Raw genomic sequence first — 24,102 nt, forward strand, 5'->3', positions numbered from 1 at the left:
TACAGACCAGGTATGGCTGCTGCTGTGTCTATACAGAAATCACTTTGACTCAGCCAGTATTGATATCCAGCTGGTCTTTTCAAACTTATCTGTGGAATTGAGCTTTTATTTTCAATTAACCAGGCCCAACAGTTTGACCAGTGATGGTGCTGTCCTAATGCTGTCCTGTGGAGAATGAAAGCCCTGAAATAATCAGGATGGGGAGAACGATGTGCTGCATGCAGGTAATGTGAAATAAAATCTGTCCGAGACAGCTCTCAGACCTGGCTCTAACTGCCTTGAAAATATTCCCTTAACCTGCTGCTCTCTCTGGATCTCCACAGACTTCGCCTTTCAGACAGTGTTACATATTTGCAATGCAACCTCTTCGCCATGCCACCAACCAGGAACTAAGCCCGTGCTCCGCTGCATAGGGCATACATGGCAGTAAATCGTCTAAGCCCTGAGACAAGTGGGGTCTGTGCTCTGTGCAAGGCACTGGGCACAGCTGGCCGTGGGCACCGCTGCGCGACGCTTGGCACACCTGGCTGGACAGACCGGAGCCGAGCTGGAGCCCCGCTCGGGTTTGTCCTTCCTCGGCCGACCTACCTATATCTGCTGCAATGGCACTTGAAAAACTCGTTTATCGAGTTAAGGTCGCTGCCGATCGGGACCGCGCTGACGGGCGTGCAGAGCTGTGCCCGGTCCTTGCCGCCCTCCCGGCGGGGGGCACTGAGGGGGAGAACCGCGGGGAGGAGGAGGAGGAAGAAGAAGAAGAAGGGGGGCGGGGGGCGAAATCAGCGGCAACAGGCGGGAGGGAGCCGGGGACGGGGAGCGCGTCACCCGCAGAGGGAGCAGCGGCGAAGGGAGGCGGTGGGGAGCGGAGGGAGGCGGGCGCAGCCGTGCAGGAGGGAGGAGCGGGCGGCCGGGCGCAGCCAATTCGGGGGACTCGTCCATTTTTCGGCGTGAGTCAGGCACGTCGGTGGGGTGATGCTGCGGCGCCGGGCAAGGGCCGGGCTAGCCGCGGGGAGCGGCCCGCCCGCTCGGGCCCGCAGTCTCGGCCGTGCCGGCGCTGCCGCTGAGCGTAGCGGTGCTTCCTCTTTCCCGTCCCTCGCCGGGGCCGGCGCCATGGCCGGGGGCGCCAGGCCTGCCGCTCCCTGACACCCGCCCGCCCGCGGAGGTTCCGCGCCCGCGGATGCGGAGGCCGCGCAGGGACAGCGGGACGTGCTGAGGGGGCCGCGGGTAAGGGCAGCTCAGATCGGGGAGGAAGAGCGAGCGGTGGGCGGCAGAGCCGGGCGGGGAGAGGAGGGGTCCCGGGGTCTGGAGCTGGCAGGCTCCGTGCAGCTGCGGCCTCTGCCTCCCCTCAGGCTGCTGCGTGCGGGACTGCTCCGGGCAGCGGAAGGGAAGGGAAGAACTGCCCGTGCCCCGGGCGGAGCTGCCCGCTCCTCACGGAGCCTGGCAAGGAAGGGCTGCAGGGAGCGTCTTGGCGTTTCGTGCTTCGTCAGCCCGGCAGACTTTTGGCTTTGGTTCCGTCTTGCTCCTACCTGTTCCTGGAGAAGAGGTTCCCGCCATGTCTCGCTACAGCCTCCACAACCTCCTGGACTGGATGTACGGCGGGGTGGACCCCAGCTTTGCCGGCAATGGAGGGCCGGAATGCGCCGCCTTTCTCTCCGGCCAGCAGCGCTTGCTGGAGAGTTTGGTCTTCCTCAGTGTGGGCACCGTGGAGATCCTCGTGTCCCTGTGGAAGCTCAGGCAGCAGCATGTCCAGGAGCTGGAGAATCTGCTGCAGCAGCCCCAGGCTAAGCAGGAGAGCCTGGGCAAGAACGTGCTGCTGGTGCTGCTCTGCCTCATCTTTGGGCTGGAGGTGGGGTTCAAGTTTGCCACCAGGACTGTCATTTACCTCCTGAATCCCTGCCACGTGGTCACCATGATGCAGGTAAGGCTTGTGCAGGGTCACCTGGGAGTTTGCTTTTTGATGTATTTGCAAAATAGTATTTTTTCCCCCCATAGTTGGTTTGTAGACTCAAAGTGCCTAGCAAAAATACAACTGCCAAGAATGGTATAAATATTTTAAAACATAGGTTTTGATTCAACATAGTTGAATCAAAATCTATCAAAAACCCCAAGTCAGATGAAAAAGTAAAATTGTAGCTATGACTAATGTCCAGATCTCTGGTTGAAAGTGTAGATAATTAAGGCTTTCTCATCACTTGCCTTCACCTGATCCTTGCTTCAAGAATAGAAGGTGCTGTTTTCACTGACAGCAGTGCTAAAATTTGCACCAAATCTAATGAAAACAAGATTAAATGCAAAACCAGCTATATAATTTATGTGCAGTTTTTCAAGCAAGTGCCTTCTAGGGGTGTGATTGTATTTTATGAACGTGTTGGAGAAACAAATTACTCATTGTGCAGATACTGTTGGTTTACCTTTCTAATTTTAGAGGCTGAATAGTAAAGAAACAGGTGTTACCTGTTTCTCATGTGTGGGGTGAACAAACTGATGTGGCCTAATATGTGTGGATAAACCATTTCCTTTTATGACTTGTGGCATGGTTGTTGATGTGTAATAATGTGCAGTTTGTGTAGATTTCAAAATAATGGATACGTAGACAAACTGTTACTGAAGTGGGCTATCTAAAGCTTATAAGCTGTGTTTGTTAGTAGTTCTGTGCATGTACTTAACTATCAGTTTCGCTGAGCTTGTTAAGGAGTGTTGGAGATGTCAAAAATATTATTATTTTGCTAATTTTATACCCTCAACACTGAATAGCTTAAAAAATTCAAGGTCAAGAATTAAGTGAAGAATGTCAAAAAGGCTTTCATAAAAGTTGCCATGATAGCAATCTAAGATCAATAACAGATGAAAATCAGATCAGTGCCATCCTGGGTCTCCTATTGCAGTGTGTGAGGTGATCTGGGCTGAATCAGATCTAGCCAGTTGTTGGATCCACACCTGGAGAGCATTTCCTAAAAGGCAGGGAAACATCTTTTCTGGTTGTTCCAGCAGTTTGAGAGATGGGTTTTGTTTCAAGGACAGGGGAAAAACAAGCTGATACAGCAATATTCAAGACCTTAACAGCAATTAATTTACAGTTCCAGAAATAATTAGTAGGTTATGTAAATTCCTAGGCTGTGATGCAGTGTTTGCTCAGTAATTTACAGGACACTTCCTTCCTGTGAAGTGATATGCATTGTTGTGAAATCAGTGAGTCAGTATTGGGGTGAAAATATGCAAGGACTATGTAGAAATAATTAAAATAAAATAATGTAGCCACATTCCCTTTCTAGGCAGTGTTCAGTGATAACTGGGAAATGTTCCTATTAATTCTCTGGAAAAGAGGTGAGGATATATTAACAGTAGGATTTGAGAGTCTAGTTGTCTTTATGTTATGATGTTAATGATAAGTATTCAGCTGAATGCTTACACAGACCTGGGACAGCTCGTTCTGTTCACCTTTCAATAGTGCCTCCTGAAAGGGAGATGCAATCTGTTGAAAGTTAAGCTCTGTAGGTAGGCATTGCCATTTCTGAATCTCTTTTTGACTAATTGTGAAGTTTTTAAAATAATCCTAGCTAATTGCTCACTAGAAATGGTGTCCCAGCATTTGTGAAATTGAGAAGGCGAGCATATTGGCAAAATGTGGAAGTCATGCCCCTTCATCCTCAAAAAGATGTATTCAAAATAGGCCTAGTCTTATTATAGAGAAAGAAAATAATGGCAAAACCAATGGCTTTCAGCAGACAAAGAGAGTTAAATCCAAAGATAGTCAATGACCTCCACCAGCAGACAAGTAATACATAGTTGGAAAACATTGTTTTCCTGGCCTGAATTTGCTGAGGGCAACAGATTTGTAAGATGAAATATATGAAAATATAATTTGTCCTTCACTTCTCTAATAGAAGACGTCCCCCTGGAGGGAGGATGGCTGGTGAAGCAGATGAAGAACACTGCCCCACCTGATTTTAACAGCTGGTAATAGGATACATATTTTTTATTACATCTTACATTGTAAACTAAGATGTTACTTTTCAGCCAAAAGCCTTCATGTAGCAGTTCTTTGTTTCACATTTAGTGAAGGAGTAGTTAGAATTTATATCAAAAACTTGTTCTCCATTATTTGTTCCTGTACCCCTGTTCCTGTAATTTGATGCACAGAATTTGCAACCTGCTATTCACAATCAAGGTAACTTAATGCAAATGAGTAAACACAGGTGTCTCTTGCTGTCCTGAAGACCCCAGCTGGAGTTAACAGGCAATTAAGATTAAATGTAGACAGGAGCCAGGGCAAAAATTAGTCTGTATTGCAACAGAGAAACTTGTAACCAAAAGAAGAAAAAAGTAAGGAAAAAGCCATCTAAAGCAGAGGTTGTAGGTAACACTGGCAGGGTGAAGTAGTCTCAAAAGGCCCTTTCCAACCTTGGTTATGTGATTATTATAATGTTTTTCTTTTAAAAAGGATCTTCAGTTTTAAACACTGAAGGTTATGACAGACCAGTCTGTAGAAATTAAAATGGCATGTGTATAATTTTATTGAAACCTTAAGGAAGTGGCAGAAAAATGACTAGTCTTATCCTGAAATGATAGGTACAGCCAGTTGTTCTTGTAAACTGTTGTGGATTTTGAACTTTTGTATGTCTAGGTCTTCTTCCAGAATGATGTTTTGATACCAATATTAAAATAAATTTTATAGTTCTATTTTATTCTAGAAAGAGTTTTGCAAGAATAGTTTCTCAGTGGTAAATTTCAGCTGGTCAGTTATTGTAATTCTCTTCCCGTTCTTCACAGAATGATTCCACTTCAGCCAGTTAAGGACTGACATTTGTTTGGAATAAAGCAAAGTGTGTTTGTAGGAAACATCTGTTTTGCTGGGTTATTGCTTTGGTGATCTTTTTAGGCAAAGAAAAGTAAATGTAAAAGGGAAGCAATAGGTGGAAAGAAGGATAGGTTTCACCTAGTGATTTTGGTCTGATGTTTGCATAAATAAAGTGAGTGCTAAGTGCATCTGCAGCTCAGTAAATACTAAATTCTGTGTTCATTATTTCCAGTTCTGGCTTCTTTAGAGACCTGGATCCTTTCTGTCCTCTGCAAAAGAGGTTTCTGTTTTTTGAAACAATGGGCTGTTTTCAGGACTTACATAATAAACATAGCTTGACTGAATTCTGCATTATTTGGGAATATGTACCAAAATATATCTAATTAATTGCTTACTCCCTTCCCCCCCCCCCCCCCCCCCCCCTTAATTTGCATACATGGTTCCTGTATGCATTGTAGTATTTGGAAGAATCAGTTAAATTGTGTATGTTTTTTTTTATATTCTGGCTCTTCAAAACCTTGAATTAAAATTAAAGGGGCAATATTTCCTGTGAAAATATATACATTTTTCAAAATGTAAGTCTGTGAACATAAGTCTTTCTTTTTCCAGCTGCAAGTTAACTTGTGATGCTTTTCCTTACAGCTGATGGCTAGAGAGGAAATTCATGCTGGTATGTGGTGGAAAAGGGCAGATGAAGAATTAAAGCACTGACAGCACCAGTGTTTCTTGTTGGCAAGCCTCATTTCTTGCAAAGGAGTGCATTTTCCTTCCAGGATGATGATAGCAGCCTCAGGGACAGAGACAGGGAGTGACACTCAGGAGACAATCCACCAGTTCCTTTATCCCCAGTCTGCAGTGCTCCAGAACCATTGGTCTGGCCGTGCTTGGATAGCTTAATCTACTCCTGGTTCCCAGAACTGACAGGTTTTTGTCTTAATTGTTACTTTTGTCTTAATTTGTTTTGTCTTATTTTTAAACAATGATTTTATTGTGTTTAAAAAACACAATCAGCTGGAGTTTAGAGGCTTTTACTGATACTGCAATTATTGTAATAATTACATTTAGGACAGGAAAAGCTTTTCTGTGATAGCTTTAACACTGTTTATACTTTGTTTCACCATTGTGTTTACTTTTAGTGAATCCCAGCATATAGCAAGAAATGGGAAAATATTATTATGAGGCAAGGCAGGGTTTCTTAGTCAGAAATAAGAGTAATTTTTTGTTGAGTATAAAGAGGATTACAAATGTGTCCTAAGGCTGTGATTCAATTTTCTTTGTTTGACGTGATTATGGACCAGCCTTTTTAATTTAAACAAGATTTGGCCAGTGATGTTTTATCCTAAGCTTTAGTCCAGGTGACAGGGACCACAGGAACTTGTCATGGTGCTGGTGAATGTTCCAGTTCAGGAATTGGAGTCTAAAGCTCTTAGTTAAGCCTTTGTTTTAAAGTTGCTAGAATTTGGAAATAGTGATGTGCACCAGGCTGTAATGAATTCTTAGATAATTCTCTCCTTGATTCTGAATGTTCTTAGGAGAAAAGGACATAAAAAGTGGGGAATTGACAAGAGGCATCTTGCTCTCTAAGCAGCAGTAGGAACTGCATGATTGGAAACTGTGGATGAAAAAGCTTAGCTTTCTCTGACCCCAAATATTTACACTGAGTGTTATCATCTAAAGGCCACTAGATGAATGATTAGGTAACCAGATATTGGTTTGTTTTGATGAGATCACCACACATTTAAAGCAAATATCATTCAAAGCGTGACATGTGTAGTTTGAGCAAGATGTTAAGGAGATAAAGGCCTCTTTTTATTTCTTCTTTCTTCTTCTGTTTAGATTTTTTTTTTCCAGAACAGAGCTTTCAGCGTACTATCCAGTGTTATGATGTATTGCTGTTGGCTGCAATATATATTTTAGGATGGATTTTTTTTATCCTATTTGACAGTTTTACACACCATTCCATGTAGGTTGTTTGCTGGTAACTTAAATTGATGTTTCAGGAGTAGCTGCCTGAAACAGGCAAAAAAGAAATCCTACATCTAGTAGGATTTCAGTGGAGTGGTGAATGAAAACAGCAGCAGTAACTGCACTGGGCACCTTATAAATTTTGGGCTCTGGGATGTCTTTCATCTCATGACTCCAGTCTCAGAAGCACTTGTTTGCTGTCTCCTTGCCCTGCTGTCAATGTTGATGGTCCCAGTCCCAGCTGTTGAGTTTTTCTGAAGGGTCTGTACAGCAGCCACATCCCCTGCAGCAGTTTGAACTGTGTCAGTGTTCACCAGGAACAAGTCCTGTGCCATGAGTTTGAAACTTGGAGAGTGTAATGGGACTCATGTTTCTGGTGGCACTTCCTCAGGGCTTTGCGTTGAGGTGGTGAGGGTTTGTTTGTTCAGATGGCCAAGTAATTAGTGTCGAGCAAATTTAGTGGTTTGTATTGTAATACTTTGTTCGTTAGTGAAATGCCAACTTAAATTTTCAGGAATACAATGTTGCATGCCTTAGCTTTTTATGGATTGTGTTACTATTTCATTGGTACGAGTTGGCCGTAGTAAGACAATTAGTTACTTAGTATCTTTTGTTTTTAAAGACTAAAAATTTCTGTTATAAAATCCTACAAAATGAGGAATTTCGAACTGTGACAAGAAAAGGTGTTGGTGACTCAGGGCAGAGTAGAGCAGGGCTTTTCTATGATGATTTTCCTTTTGTAGGAAACCAATACAAAACATCCTTGGGGGAAAACTAACAGAAGTGAATATGCATGTGACAATCTTCTTGTGAACTCGTGTGTCACTGACAGAGGGGGATGCAAGTTAATCTAAATTCAGTGTAAATTAAATTTTCTTAAGAAATTGAAATTAGGACTTAATTTTAAATTTACCCTCTTTGTTCTTTTACCTCAAATACATTTTTAATTGTCAGGATTTTTTAAGCACTGATTTAAGAATGGGATATGAAGTAACCCACTACTAGTGAAGGGCTGGTGCAGATAATAGTTAGAGAAAAAGGAAAAGTAACTTCAGTGGCCTCTGAAATACTAATTCCTAGGGTGTGATAGCTAATGCACTCCTAGGAAGACCTGAGTCATGTGTTAATAATTAATCTTGAACTATGAGAAGTCTAGAAATCTTTCACTGAAGATTCTAAAAGGGAAGAAGAAGGTGAATATGGGTTTGCTGATTAAACTAAGCCTGTGGAAGGAGAGACTAACTTACAATGTCCCACTGAACATGAATCATTTCCAATACATCAGATTGTAGAGGATGGAAGCTGTTCAGCTTGCTACACATCTTCCATCCCTGGGTGGAACTGGGAAGCTGGGGGGGTGGAACCTGGGACAGGCAGCTCATTGTGTTCCAGAGTCTGCTTTATGTAACACAGAAACTACTTTCATTGTAGTATTTCTTAATGCTCTGTCAGCAGTTTTGCTTTGAATCATGAGTATCCTTGGCACTAGATTAACATAGGACACATTAATTCCTGAACCTGTCTGACAGCTGCAGTCAGATATATTTTTTATTTTTTATTTAAGTTCCCTTTTAGAAGGCAACTGATGGCTTTTAAGTGATAGCTATTCTATGCTGACTTGATAGTTTGTACAGAAAGAAATGCTGACTCAAAGCTGCATGCTGGAGTTGTTAAATTATTGCTTTCTGATAAATGATAGAATGATTGTTTTGAACTTAATTAAAAATAAATTTTACAGTTGATTGACAAAATCTTTTACATCTTTTAAATTGTCAGTCTGCTTGGATCTTTCTTGCCTTATTGTGGGGGAAAATGGATGATTTTCACAAGTACAGTAAAGTACACTTAAACTTACCACCATGAGATAAGTGTACTTCATTATATCTTAGCCTTTTAAACAGACCTTTTAATCTCTTCTGCTCTGGAGAGTACTTTGATTGACCTAAGAGAGTGAAAATTTTTACTTTAATTCAGATTTGTTAAAGCCTATCTCTATCTCTTTTTTTCCTTTTAGTTTTAAATTAATTCCAGTTTTAGATTAATCCAGTTTTCATGAATTTTTCACATTGCTCTGAATATTGCCAGTAGAAATTAAAATATAACCTTTTCAAGTTTTCATTTTGAAATAGGACAATAAAGCAATCAATTTATGATCTGGTTAAGTAATCACAACTGAAATCTTTGGAAAAGAAGGACATGTTTCTAGTCTGCTGCAAGGAGGTACTAAATCAAGCAGGCTGCTCAGGGACAGACAAGCTGCTGTTTTGAAAGGTAAATGAAGTGTGTGCTACAGGTGCAGGGTTTTAGGGGCAGTGTGCTCAGCTGTCTTCTGCCAGCACCTACTCAGACATCCCTAAGTGTTCCCATTGATCTTGATCCCATGAGTGCTACTGTGATATTGCATCTGGAATGCTTGGAATTGTGTGACTTGCTCTTCTCCAATACCTTTTGAATTGTCTTTTATCTCTTTAGGTTTTTGATCAAACCAGATGATCTTTGTTATGCCTGTTTCTCTCTCAGCAGGGCTAGGACCCGTAGAAGAAAAGTCTTTCATGACAAGTTTTGATTGCACTCTCTGCCTCAGTGTAGTGACTGAAAATTAGTGTCAAAATTAAAATACTTTTGAGGGGAGCTCTTATGTGTAGTATTTTGTAGAGATTTGGAATGGTCTGGAATAAAAGAAAAGTAGAGATGCAGCTGACTCATATGACCAAACAAACAAATCAGTGAGCTCTCCATGGTTTATATCTGGAGTGAAGCAATAGCATTCAATTAATAGATATTTGAAGAGGTATTTTTCTTCAGAGACAGTATTGCTGTTGAACTCTTTTTGAGTGAAATGTTCTGTATATCTTTGGAGAACAGCTCTTGAGATTTTTACTTGAAGTTTTTATTTTTGAAATGTTGATTACCACAACTAATGGCATGCTGACATCAAAGAAACTAGGATATATTAGGCAAATGAAAATTTGCAGCTGACAAAATTTATGGAAATGGTCTCAAAGCTTTTGGAACATGTGACATAATATGTGTATCTCTGTACACATATCCTTGTCAGTCTCTGAGAATTTTCCTAGACATAAATCTAGCATGTCCACAGTCTCTTATCAGCTGTTTTTAGGTAAGTCGTGGCTCATGGGAAAAATGCTTGCAGGCATTCTAGTATTGTAGATTTTAGCTACTGTAGATAATAGCTGACTACAAATATATTGTAGAGGGACTGTTGGATTAAAAAAATGCAATGGTAGAACAAGAAAAGTGTTTTCCTTTCATACTGGTTTCAATCTAGCAGTACAGTTAAATGTAAAATAGGACACCAGCTATGTTTGGTGGTTTGTACACTTTTTTCCACCTCTTTAAACTGGTGCGCTTACCCATTGCTGAAGTCCAGATATGCAAATTGTAAAATAGGTTTCTTGAATAAAACTATTTCTATATTAATCAAAAAAAAAAATCAAACCCACTAATATCTCCAAATTAATGTGCTGATTGCAGCACATGTAATGCACCACATTTCTGGCTTGAAGTGCCAGAAATGATTTGCAGCCCAGTCCTGCATTAGTTCAGACCAGCCATGAGTTCAGTGCCCTAAGCTCCTGCCTCAAGGAAGGATCAGTTAATTAGTGCTGTGCTGGACATTGGAGTCCCCAGACTCTCCAGCCCTGCTGATCCATCATGTGTGGTGGTGTGACCTTTGTCTCTGGGCTCTCCATTCCCAAAGGATGGATAATTGTACTTATGGTCTTGCAAAGTATAGTGACAGAATTTCTGACTTTTCCTTTTCATCCGGGTGCTCAAGGTTGAAGTGAACTTCTGTGGATTAACCAGTGTTATGAGATTCTCTGCAATTTACTGCCTGAGAACAGTTGTGGAATCTTCTGGTCCGGTGCTTCTGCTTCTTCAGCCGGCCTGACTCTCAGTATTGTCCCCATCTAGGACTTCTTATCTCTGCATTTCCTCAATGTCACACACAGTTTTGTACTTCTGCTTTCTCTCACACCCATTAGCCTCAATCTTTTACAGATATTAATCCCTGTGTGGAAGATATTTTGTAACTTTTTGTTTTGAGCGGTGGAAGGGAAAAGGCAGTGGTCAGAACTGTGCTCATAATCCAGCCTATCAGACAATGTATATTTTGTAGTTAATTTTTCCCATCTAAAATAGCTAATTTTGTCACTTTTGGGCTAATTCTTTCGTTCTTCTTTAATTTATAAGGTGAAAATATAACAGGTGGCAGAAGAAGAGGGGACATTGAAGTTGTTTCCTAGTGTTTCTTCTAAATTGAAAGTTGAGTTAATCTGCCTTGGGCAAGGAGAACCCCCTTCATTGTGCTTTACCATACACTGCCTGTGTCTGCTGGAGCTCTGCAGTGTCACCTGGGCTGGGGACTCTGAGAGCTCCAGTGCCTCAAAACTCAGGAGTTCTGCAGGAGAACAGAGGCTGGGAGCTCTGCACAGCCCTGCTGCTGGTTTAACTCAGGATTCTCTGGTTTGTGGAACAGAACTATTCCCTCCTGCAAGGCAAAGCGTTGGATTTCCAATATGACAGTAAAAAGTAGTAGGATTATGGGATCAGTGTGGGAACACTTGTGTTGGAGCTTGAGCTTGTCTGCTGTGAACTGTATATTTAAGACTGCTGATACTCTGAGCTGAGTAATGACACTTTTTATACAGATCTTTGAAAAATCAGATAAAAGTGTGTCCTTTAAAATTTCCCTTTAAGAAGTTGAGGTTTGTTTATCATGGCAAGTATCTACATATGTGGAGAGAAAGTGTTGATATTAAGCTCTAAAAGCTGAAACATTTGAAAATCTCTTCCATGATCCTAAACTTTTAGCATAAAAATTCTGGTTATGATTTCTCTGCTGTCATGAAAAATGGAAGTCAGGCTTATTTTCTGAAAGATCCCTTTAACAGCGGGTTTTTCATGCTTAAAAATGTTAAAGATTTGATTTTCCCCTCATCAGGTTCTGAAACTGTTTCTTTCAGTAGAGTTGAAATAAAAATAATCAGCCGTGAATTGTGTTCTCTTCTTTGCCTGTCTCCATGGTAGTGAAGTGATTTAAATTGGTATGTCCATCTCAGTCCTTGTAACAGTGCCAGCCTTTTTAAATGTGAGCTGTTTTAGTCCTCAGTGCTGAGATTCAGACAGTACTCAGACTCAGATTGTAGCTTCTGCTCTACCATGTAGTAGTTGGAGTACTCTGCAGTGTGTTAGAAAAAGAAAGGTCTAATGTCATTAAGACATATTTATAGTTTGTTTATTTTGTGCATGCAGAGAAAAAGATCAATTTGTAGGGTTGGGGTGGATTTTTTTTTTTTTTTTTAAGATGTAGGAGACAAAAAGAAAATGCATTCTCCCTTGGAAGCGCAGAATTTTTTTCATGGAAGTATTAACCATGCTTCAACAGTAACATATGTTTCCTGTCAGATTTCTGAATTTAAGCAAATGATAAAATAATCAAATTTAAAACTCTAGATGAACTGGTGAGTCTCTGGATAGCATATCTCCATTTGCTAACATACAACATGAAGTGTTTAAAAAGTTTCACTCTGCATGCAGGTCGCATGTGAGAAAATACGTATCACAGGAGACCTGTGCAAGACATTTATGGTTTCCAAAGAAGGGAGAGTATAGTCCACAATTCAAGGAACTTTAGTTAGCAAACAAGGTTTATTCAAAAATATGCAACATGGAATAATGAAGCATAGTAAGTGTTAGACACTTTTCCCAGAAGCTGTATGGGTCTTGCATGCAAAGTGATATACAGAGCTCTTATAAGATTTTACTGGCATGTACTTTTTTCTTCTTTGTTTCCCTTAGCACAGGAAAACCTCCATTAGTGATTCTAATCATGCAGCTGTTATGTTCTTTTCCTCCTTAACCTGCCCTAAATGAGTTGAAATTACTTGCTTTTTAAATGCTAAACTTCAGAGAAACTGACTGGATTTTAACAGTATTCACTAAGAAAATGTCTTGAGGTACATTCCCTTAAATTTAATTGCTGCTTCTCTTACTGTGCCTTTGTTAGAGTGTTGTATGACTTTGGGAAAAACAATTTGTGTGTGTGTTGTGTTCTTTGAAACTTGAATGGAACATACAGATGTCTGTATATTAGGAACTTGACCTGGAAATAAAATATTTGGAATGTGTACATTTATTTGTATAGTAATGAGAGGAAGCCCCTTGTGTATGAAAGGGCTCAGTAGGATGATCCAGATTTCAACACCACTTCTATTGCTGCGAGTACATGATCTGGTAGTGATTAATTTCAGTATCCATTGGAGGCCTCTTCCTAACCCTGCAATGCTTGAAAGAAACACATTTGGTGAATTGTCCAATCTGACATCACAAAGCAGACATACTCTCCAAATGTTCTCACTCAGTTCAGTGATAATTTGTTTTGTTGGTTGTCAGTGAAATAAGGTATTGTGACTTTATTTTAGGAACAGCAGTGTAAAAACTGAGATCCATATTTTGCTGAAATACTGAACAATAAACCAGAGTCTCTTTTTTGCAGTAGTGGACAGCATTACAAAAAAAGAATTTTTATTACTGAACATTTATGTAGTAATCTCCTCATATCTAGAGCAAGACTTGCTAATATGAAGTTTTTAAATTTACTGTGTGAGGTTTTGGCACTGGTGAAGGGAAGGACAGTGCTGATGTTGTAAATGCTGATATTTAGCACAGCAAGGACCTCACCATGATTGAGGCGGCTGCTGTAGAAGAAGATTGGTGATAGAATAATTTGGTTCTTGAGAGACCTTTTATAATGCCAATAATAACTGGCAAGAATTTGGCTGGTTTTGTAGGCATTGGCAGAAGCTGAACCCTCAGTGCTGCTCATATTGCTTAAGTCTTTTTGTACGTAGGTAGTGGGAGACCTTTTGATTTGTTAAAGACTTTAAGTCTTTTCCAGTTCTGCTGTAAAACACGTCTTCTGGCAAGAAATTATTTGTGACATACAGAACTGAGTAGGAAAGATTTAGAAAATGGATTCTAAAAGAAGTCACTGCCATTAATTTAAGTTTGTTTCTAACATTTCAGATTTTTCTTCTTGCCTGTCCCCCATGTCGGACTGCAATGATTCTCTTCAGGTATTACCTCTTCCTTACTGTTTTTCTGTCTACTTGTACAATGTATTTTAGAAGTTAATCACTGCTTAATTTATAAAATACTAAGGGAAATATCAAGTTGGAAAGGCATATTGGTTGGATTGAAAAATTTGAGAAGGGTCAGCGCTTAAATCAGGGTGTTGGGGCCCTTATCCTTGCTTCTTGTGTGTTGGTGGGTTTGGCCTCGCTTATGAGCAGGAATTAACTCAGTAACAGTGGATTAATGTATGAGCTACTATAATTTGTGTCATGGGCCTTGAACCTTTCTACCATCCTCAGTAGAAATTGTAACTGGGCCTTGCTGGAAGCTGTGCAGGCAGTCTGGGTCTGATTTCAATATTGTGGATAGGTAAAGTTAAATAGGCAAAGCAAATTCTCTCTGGCTTTGCTGGGTATTTCTCAGATCTCTGCAGTCTTTTCTAAAATATTGCACATTGTTACTGACTTCTGCAGCAGCAGAGCCCAGGGTGCAGCTGAGGGTGCAGCCAGTGTGTTGAGGGGAGGGTCAGGGACTTCCTGGGCACTGGTACTTGGCACTGGCTGTAGCTGCCACCATGGCATTAAACTCTGCTCTTCCTTGTCTTAGTCTAGGCAAAAAAGATGCTGGGGGAATGCCTTAGACAGTCTTTCATCAGCTTTTCCCTGCTGTTTCTTATTTCTGTAGGGATTATACTGAACAAAGACTCTGTATTAGCACCTCTGTGTTGGAGAGTGTGAGAAGTATGTCTGCTGTCCGGGAAATCTTTGCTAAAGACCAGTTGTAGAGCAGATGCCACAATATTTGTTGTTTTTCAGAATGGGTATTTCTATTTTCTAACACCCTGACAGCATATAAATTATGTTTGAAAATTTAAAATTGTAGTACCTTTTCCTCCCTCAAGTTACTTTTAAATTCCTAGGAGTTTGACAGACAGTGGTGGGAGACAGTTTATTCTTTACTTTGTGTCTAATGTAAAATAGACTAAAATAGTTCTGATACCAATTTTCTGTTCCTGTGATCCAACAGTAGTTCAGAAAAAAGATGGCTGTACAAATGATGGTGTATAATACTACTTTCCTGCCTTGTGCTTTGCTTAGACTTGCTGTTGCATTTTGATAAATGTAATTATTTTATTTAAGGGACTTCTTTCAAATTCTTAAAGCTTTACTTTGAAGCTGTTTATGCACAGCATTAAAGAGAAGTAAAACCCTTCATCAAAGATGCTATATTAAGCTCTGGAAGACAACTGAACAGCAGAATTCCAACTATTTAGCAGCTTGCATCATGAACAGGATTATAGGCAGCCCAGGCTTTCTAGGAATCCAAAGCTCATTATAGAAAGCAGTCCTTAAGTGTGTATTTAAAGATAGGATTTTGTCCAGTTTTATTGCATTTAATAGTGACTTACTTAAAATTCAAGTCTAAATCATTTTTAAGCGTCTTGCTGTCTTTTATTGAAGAGCTACTACATAAAAGACATGAAAACATTATTAATGCATTTTATTTCCATCAGTGAAAATATCTCTTTTCTAAGGTTGCAGATGCATATGCTGAATGGGGCCCTCTTAGCATTGCTGTTTCCTGTTGTTAATACACGCCTGGTGAGTGTACTGTGGTTTTCCTCCTCCTTTTTATTTATTTCTAAAAGATTATCTTTGGACAGATGTCATATGTTTGCTTTGCTTGCCTTTTAAAGGTCATTTTATCAGGCTGTAGACTCCTGGTCTCTACAGTGGAGCCAAAATAGCAGTCTTGGATTTTTGGATGTTTATAACTTGGTATGAGAAGACAGTACTGCTGTATTGAGTGTTAGCTCCATTCTAGCCATTAATGGAGGGAAAACTTGATGGCTTTGAAAGAGGCCTTCACAGGTTAACCTTATGGCCTGTGGTCAAAATTCAGTTTCAAGATTTTTCAAACTCTGTAAATGTAAGATTCCTCAGGCCTGGAAAATGCCAAATGTTGTTGGCTGCCATTCCCTCTCCCCCAAGATTAGGCACAGCAGATTTTTTTTTCCCATACAAGTTTTCAAATCTACTGTAAAACTTCAGTCTCCTGGACAAAAAAATATTAGTCTGTTGGTGTTCCTAGTGAGATTCTTAAACCCATTGAGATTTAAAGGTAAAAAAAGCTATTTGGAGTGTGAATTGAATGAAGTATTTTTGAGGATTATTTCAAGAGCTGTTCTGCATGCATATATAGAGGGGGTGTATATGTGTATGCACACATGACTACATGCTTTTAATTTTTTTCATATGATTTATCTGCAAAAATCTGTTGTTGCAGCTATTTTAATGTTTGTTTTAAGACAGATATGAGTACTTTATGTTTAAGCAAACTATGTCCATAATAGAGGGTGAATTAATGTTCATTAACAAAATGGTTGTGGGCTTCAGAATCCATTTCAGATTTTGTTGGTGGATCTCCACTTGCAAGTCTTGACTGTCTAAATAAGATGAAATATAAACTTAATGCTTATGTGCAGTTTGCAATTACATTTTATTAAAACTTGGTACTGTTGAAGAGGCAACAAATTAATAAAACAAGTGTTCTTTTCCTAATAAGGAAAGCTCTTATTTTGTATTTAAAATAATCTAGTTTTTAAGTATTTATAACCTTAGGCATGTCAAAATTGGTCTGGGTAACCTCTGAAAGAAAAAATGTTGAAGTATTTAATAAATCATTAGCTTGTATTTTCTCTGCCATTATCACAGATCTCATTTGTATTAGGGCAGTGGTGATTAAACAAGAGAAATACAAACTACTTATAAAACTGTTCCTGTAATTTGGAACAGGGTAGCCAAAAGATACTGTCCAAGAGTAAATATTTTTGGAATAATTACAACTTAGGATATTTTTGGCCTAACTGCTTGCCAGGCTTTTCACTTTTCCATGTTTCTTCTGGCACAGGATATGTGGGTGATGTTGCACAGCACTGCCTTGATCCAGACCCTCTCGTGGCAGACACACATTCTGCTCCATAACTCTCACTGTGGTTTTAACACCAACATTGTCCTGAAACAGGAATTGTCTCCTAAAACCTAGTAGGAATTAAAAAAAAACAACCAAAAAAACCCTCAATATTTTCTAATCTGGCTGCTCTGGTTTTTTTAATACCTAAGTGAAAAACTTTTGATTCAGTCATTCAGAATGACAGGCAATCATGGCTTCAGCAGCTGATGGATGTTTTAGTGGGTATCAGGATTTGGATTGTAAGTGTTAATTTGTTCAAAGTAATTTCCAGAACACCTCTTACATTTTGTGGCAGAGTCTGTTAGGGTCATGTGTTTTTGCTACTAATTACATTACTTAATGAAGTGCAAATGTCTTTTTCTAAATATGCTTCACTGTTAAGTTATCCTGAAATGGAAGCTTCTGGCATAATTGCATGGTTTCCATTTTCTTGTAATCTATCTCTTAATTTTTTGTTGTTGGTTTTTTTAGAACCTCAGTAACTTCAAAATTCTTTTAAAATAGTAGTGTATTGCCAGTGAAAATGGCGAGTTGGCATATTCACTGAAACTACAGTAGAAAGTTTCTACCTTTGGTTATTTTAATCTTTCAGTCAGACTGTGCTAAACAATGCAGTTAAAAATCTTGCTAGACTATAACAGGCACCCGGGATAGTGTTCAAAAAATGTAGCCTGAAAGGTGAGGTCAGTCTATTCTGTTCTTTCCAAGAAAATATGTTCCTGCCTTGGCGTGAGGTTGAGGTGCCTACAGTTAACAGACTTAAGCAACAGATGCACCCACTTGTATTTGTTTGGCACCTAAATATTGCAGCTATTTGCTACATTATTTGCCATGTGCTGATAGAATTAAACTGTGTGCTTTGGGACAGACATTGGATAAAGATAAAACTGTTTCTTGTCCAGTCAGTGCTTTTTTGAGTTCTTCTTACCCTTTCAGAAATAAAAGATGAGAAGATGCTGAGGGAATTGGCTTGTTAGGCTCCCAAAAGGGAGCCAGCAAGGTATAAGAGGATATACAGGAGTAGAAAAATTTCTTTTCACTCTGTATTTATATTCTATGGGACACAGTGTAGGTCCTGATAACCTGGCTGTGCATGTAAATTCATTTAACTGCCACAAAGACTCTGTTTGGAAAGCAGCTGGGTTTGCTGAAGCTTTCATGTTGCATTAATCAAATTTTAAAGAAAAACTTTTCACTGGTATGAAAGTGGGGATTTTTTGCAAGCTGATGCCCTGAAAATATTGATATAGATAAAGTAAAAAACAGGACATGTCCCAGAATGATGGATACATGGGTGTCAGCTCACATGGCTGAGATGGTGCAGTTTTAATGTTTCCAGAAGCTGCTATATTCTATTCTTAGAACTATTTGGCCTGAGGGATCCACATTCTAATCTGTGTTAGGAGCAGAATCATATTCTGAGCAGGACTTTGAGTGCATTCCATGTATGCTCCAGTCATTGGCTGCTGTATTGTTGCTGATGGTTAGAGTAATAATTCACTGCACTAAGTGGTTTGCCTGTAATGGCTGTGCCTGCACAGCAGAATGGAAGAGGTTTGGTAGCACATTGTCATCTCTAAACTGGCTTAATCTAACTGGCACAAGGGAAAACGACAGGAGCTGTGGGGAGCCGTTGAGAGATTGTGCTTGGGTGGCTGGTAGGTGATAAAGCCAAAGTTTGTGCATATTTGGGCACTTGTACATGCTGTGTGTATTAAAATGGTATGAGTGTGCAGTTTGCTGATAATGTCTAAGAAGGTGGCTGGTACAGTACAGGTTGGTGTTTATTAGGCTGTGTTCTAGGTGTCCTACAGGAAAGACCAGAATCTGAGTTGAGTCCCTTCTATTCCTTTTCTGCCACACTCTGCAGTCTTTGTAGAGAATGATGGAGGAGGTGCTCTTGCACAGTGCAATGCCTGAGCCAGGGTATAAATAATTAACAGAGAGTGGAGTGCTACTGTCAGAAACCAGAGCAAAGTGTCAACCTGTGAGCCCACTGAAAACCATCTGCTGTGTCTGAGCGTTCAATCTAAATTAGTATTATGTCCATACTCTTTTGGGGTGAACTCAAAATATCTGACTTCTGGGCTCCACTCTACTGCTGCCTTGAAGAGATTTTTCTAAATCTTTGTTCAGTGCATGGAAAGATCTCATTGTTCTCTTTGGGCAGCAGCTGGTTTAAGTTAGAATGTGAAGTCTTACTTGTTTTCACAAAGAGATTCTTTAAATCCTTGATTGAGGGGAGATCCCTTGTGCCTTGTCTTCATTTCCAGTTTCTCCTCACATGTGAAAGGTGCTTATGCTGAGTGAGTCTTTTATTGATAAAACTGTTTATAGAAAAGGCACAAGATGCAGGTGAGTTAGTTGCTCAGTACAGCTTGCCTTTTGTGTTTGTTGTAGCCTGGCTGTACAACTTGAGTGCTTGTACAGCAACTCTGCAGCTCTATAGCAGGAAATGCACTTGCAGAATCAGCCAGGCCTCAGAACAAGCTGTCTTTTACAGTGGGAAAAAGATGTTTTGTTTTACACACAAAAAAAAATACTGTCAACACTACTGCAGCATAACAACTGTTACTCTGTTCTCAGGAGTGTCCCAGCACAGTGTTTGTGTAACAGATCCTCACAACTCCACGGCTGTGGAAGCCCTTTTGACACCACAGATAAATGGAGAATGCTCCTTGGCAGGAGTGAGTGCCTCATGTTGTGGTGTTTATATCAGGAGCAATTGTTTCTGAAGTGGGAGAGATACAGTTTTTTCTTCAGTTAGGATCGCTGTTTTAGCCCCATCCTAAATAATTTTCATTCCCTCACTTTGCTCTCTGTCTTGTTCATTGAAGGACAGTAGCAAAGGTTTAGGTTTAGGAAACCTCATAATTTTCATGAAGATCTTGCTTTTGCATAGTTACCTTGTTTGTGTTTGTTTTGGTACAGAATACTTGGGATGAAATAACCCAGCAGATTGTTTTGAAAGGTAGTTTTAGCTTAGTCTCTACAGGAGCTGGCTGACCACCTTGGAGGTTGCCATCAGGACACACACAGTGTCCAGTGGGGAAATGCCAGGACTAGCAAAATCCAGTTGTTGAGTTTAGAATCTTCTACGTTCAAAATAGGATATAAGAATTGTAGTTGAATTTAAAAGATTACTGTGTTATTTACCAACTGTTTGACTACTGGTTAGGAAGAAAATCAAACTCTCTTTCAACCTCTCTTCTGTTGATGTAGAAATTTCTGTAATGTTTCAGTTTCAAGGCTGTGACTTCAGTGTCTCAGAAGAGTCACAGAAAAGGAAGGCTTTTCTCCCCACTCCCTGCTTCCCAACACACAAGCCACAGTGGTAGGTCCCGTGTCTGAATTCTTCTGGCTGGAAAATGACAGAAAGAATCTGCATTTGAACCAAGGTTTTTCATTATTCCCATGAGATTTCATATTTGTGGTATTGTCCAGTTTTCAATTCAGAAAAATAATGCAGCAGTGTGGCTTTTCAGCTCTGTAAGTCAGATGCAGTAAAAAGCTGAATTCTGAATTTTTGAGTGTTTTCTACTACTGTTCAGTTTCAAATTTGCTGCTTTAGTGTAATAAATGTAGGCTGAGGTACTTATAGATGGGACTAACTTTCAAATACAGTGTATCCCCTCTTCTAACTGATAAAGAGCTAGAAATAGTTGGGTCTGGATTAGGAGGCTCAAACACAGAGATATCTTGAAGTTATTTTTAGTATTATTTTAGGTGTCTGACTTCTTAGAAGAGAAGTTACACTAATTCAAATAAACAAAAAAATGACTAACTGTAATTTCCCAAAAGTTGTCAGCAGGTAAGAAATACTTGATTCACTATTAACTGGTAACTTGCTTACATATAATTCTGCAGCTTGTCTTTAAAACCAATAAATGACTAGTCATTTTGTATTTTAATTTATATTTGGTCAAGGTTATCAGTTCTGTGCATGCATGCAGGTTGCTATAAATCAGGTCTTTTGATTTTCCTCTTATATTACTGGTATATATTTATATACTTTTATATATAAAAGACCTCATTTGTAGAGTTCTCTCATAAGTTGGCAAGTATCTTTTCTTTCTAAAAAGACTTTTATGCTGTGGGGGTGTGCATAATTTCTGATTTAATTATTTTAGTGGTTTGCATTGTTATTGGTAATTCATGCTAGTAAAGAAAGGGAAAGAGCAACCTTATGTTACTCCTCCTTTGTTGTGCTTCTACTAATTTTGGGAATTACCTACTGGAAGTGCTGTGTTTGTGTTAAAGGGGATGGAATGGGTACAGTCAGCTGCACTTTCAAGGCACTGACCGTTAATGTTTATTATTATACATAGGTGATAAAATAACTGAAGGCATTGTCATAGGTTAGAAAAGAATTGTTCCTTGGAACTTGGTTGTTAATGATGAAAAATACTTACAAATATTTTCCTTATCCCACAGCTTCCATTTGAAACAGAGATTTATTACATCCAGCATGTGATGCTCTATGTTGTGCCCATCTATCTGCTGCACAAAGGAGGTAGGTGGGCAGTTTACTCCCTATGGATTGAACTGGTCCTATGGAATGAAAACACTGTGCTTACTGGATACCATCAGTTTTATTCTTACCCTTTTTAAACCAATTTTCTCTGTTTTTAATTAATAGTTCCTGATGTTCTAGTGTTCTAATGTTGGAGTTTTAGCCCAGGTAATGAGTTGTGTCAGGCACTAAACAAAAAATTTAAAAAATGGTCTTTGGCCTGAAAGGATATTTAGAATGTATTTGCACAATGTGCATTGTCTTCTTGAGCAGCACCTCTGCCACCTTACAATATTCTCAGTTGTTGGTGGAATGTATTTTTAAGATTTTTACCTTCTTGGATGTTTCTTGAGAGGTACTGGAACTCAAAATGAGCCAAAAAAAAAAAAAAAAAAGTTGTCTAGTTAGATAAATCCCAGAAATTCTGAAGCTTCAGTGGAGTGTAGTGACATGTATCACTGAAATGAACTAGATTGCTTGTTATCCCTTCTAACAATATTGCTGTCTTGCATTCACTTCTGCCACAATAGTTGAGTCAGTGTGGGAGTCCTAAATTGTTTCCCTGGCCAGTGATTTTTCCAGTTGTGGATCCTCAAAGGGAATGCACTATACATTCAGCTGGTGTGGTGCTCTGCCCCCCTCTAGTGCTGACATGCCTCTAGCTGCATTTTCTAGCAGAGCTGGATTGTTCCATCCAGGAAATAAAACATGATCATTTGTGATCCACATGTTCAGTAGCCTTTAATGAAAGCCCTGAGGATGTGATGTCAAGCAATGGGATGCAGTCAGGCTCTTCATCCTGCTGAATCCATTGTGCTCTATACCAGTGGTCACTTAAAATCATTCATCCTCTTTCACTGTAACCTTTGTGTTGCAGTGACCTGATTGCAGTGTGACCTGCTGAGTGAAACTAAGAAAAATGATTCAAAGGAAAAATGAAGTCTTGTACTTAAAAAGATGATTCTGTTTCTTTATTTTATTAGGGAAATATGCCAGCCATGTTTTAATTTTAATCCACCCTTGATAGCCTAAAATTCTAGCAAATAATGCCAAAGTGCAGGGTAGTTGTAGGAGTTACACAAACTCATAATCTTTGCAGGAGAAGGGTGGCGAGCAGGGGGCAGAAAACATGAGAAGCCATGGAGTGAACTTAAGGTAGTGACAAAGCTGTTGTGATGTCAATAAATCACTTGGTGGCCTTGGAGTTCCCATCTGAGGTTGCTTTAAGACAGTCCTTTGCTTTAAAAAGGCTTGGCCTTGGATGATGCTTGATGTGTTCTTTTGATTGTTTGGTGGTTTGGTTTGGCTTTTTGCTTGCGTTGAAGTAGAGGTTCTCAGGGCTCTTCAGGACCTGGGACTGACAAGAACTGGACTGGCAGTTTGAAGGGTTTGATGTTGGACAGTTGTCACCCTGGCTCAGTGTTCTGAACCCCTGCCCTGTTTTTTTATGTACAGGTATTTGCTGCCATCTAATGTTCACGTGGTGGCAGTAAAGTTGCTTAAAGGACTTAGCTGGCTGAACCTGTCAATTGAGATTGCTCTGGGCTGTTTAACTAATAAATGCTCCACTTCTTATGCACTTGGCTCCTGGTCACCTGACTGGGTGTAATTAACAAAACACCCATAAACTCCTGCCACAGGTGACCTAATGGATCATTTTTGGTGGAAAAATTATGCAGCCTAAAAATATTTGTTATTGTTAATTGTGTCATTCCACTAGCACCTCTGTTTAAGTATTTTCTGAGTAGGTCATACTTTGTCCACAGTTTCTGTATCTTGTGAAAATTGCTCTTTCATCACTGACATTGATCAGCATGCAGCTTGATTTCAGTATTGTAAATAGAAATTTCCATCAGTGAATCTGTGGATTATGGTTAAGAGAAGTAATCATAGGGCAGAAATTTGAAAAAAATGAAAAGGAATGGATTGTATTTGGAAAACTATACTACTTCAGTTTTATTGGGAATCTGCCTACATCATTACTGGTGACCTTGATAGGATCCAAACGTTTCTCAAAGATAGGGTGAGCAGAACACCTGAAGCAGAGTGGATGTGAGGCTCAGGCTGTAGAGCTGCACCCTCAAGTTTGCTTGCAATACCCTAATCAGGTATTGCACCAGCCACGCACGCACATCCAACTGCCTGCTGAAGTGTTTCCTCTTTGAAAGGAAACTAGTGACAGTAAGCAAGGGCTGTAATAATTTATTTTCTGTCTTTTCCTGCTACTTATTGCAGTGGTGCAGGCTGACATGCCTTCATGTCCTTCCCGACCCTGTAAGAGGGGGAGCTTTACCACACTCAGCAGCACGTGGATGAGAGGTGTTTGGAACTCAGTGTTCAGTGTTGCACAGTGAACTCACTGGAGCTCAAGGACATGGATCCCTTTTGGGGAGTAAGAACTCCTCTTCCCTCTCAATCCTCTCTGTACTGAGTGAATATAAACTTCCATACTTCCATTTCTTAACATATCTTCTTTCTAAGTGCATATATGCATGTATACATAGCATGCATGCCAGGCTAGACAAATTAAATGCTTTTTACACCATGGCTCATCTTTCTTGGCAGCACTAAGAGGATCTCATGCAAAATAGATGTAGTGTGGATGTAACAAGCCAGCACGCAAGATTCCTACCTCAAGTCAGTTCTTACATATCTGCAGTTGGCACTTTTATTTTACTGGATGAATCTCACCTTGTATCACCTGCCTCCCTCCCAAAATTGCAGTATGCATGTGAGCAGGAGTCAGCATTCTAGAAAT

The 24,102-nt window shown here is 39.9% G+C and overlaps 1 protein-coding gene across 4 annotated transcripts in view; it reads left to right on the plus strand.

Annotated features, from left to right (window-relative positions):
- The first annotated feature begins 893 nt into the window (after positions 1-893).
- The window catches only part of TMEM164 (transmembrane protein 164), a 31,814-nt gene continuing 8,605 nt past the window's right edge, over positions 894-24,102 (plus strand). Inside the window, exons 1-5 of one of the 4 annotated variants that reach the window (XM_041485402.1) lie at positions 894-1,221; positions 1,347-1,915; positions 13,811-13,860; positions 15,393-15,459; positions 21,266-21,344. In XM_041485402.1, the coding sequence (XP_041341336.1) occupies positions 1,550-1,915; positions 13,811-13,860; positions 15,393-15,459; positions 21,266-21,344 (562 nt within the window). In that variant the 5' untranslated portion in view covers positions 894-1,221; positions 1,347-1,549. Of the gene's footprint in view, positions 1,222-1,346; positions 1,916-3,881; positions 3,955-13,810; positions 13,861-15,392; positions 15,460-21,265; positions 21,345-24,102 lie in introns of those variants that run through there. The other 3 variants (XM_041485403.1, XM_041485405.1, XM_041485404.1) reach the window with 3 other exon arrangements.

This window comes from Pyrgilauda ruficollis, unplaced genomic scaffold (assembly GCF_017590135.1).
Source record: "Pyrgilauda ruficollis isolate IOZ18807 unplaced genomic scaffold, ASM1759013v1 scaffold7, whole genome shotgun sequence".
Taxonomy (NCBI): domain Eukaryota; kingdom Metazoa; phylum Chordata; class Aves; order Passeriformes; family Passeridae; genus Pyrgilauda; species Pyrgilauda ruficollis.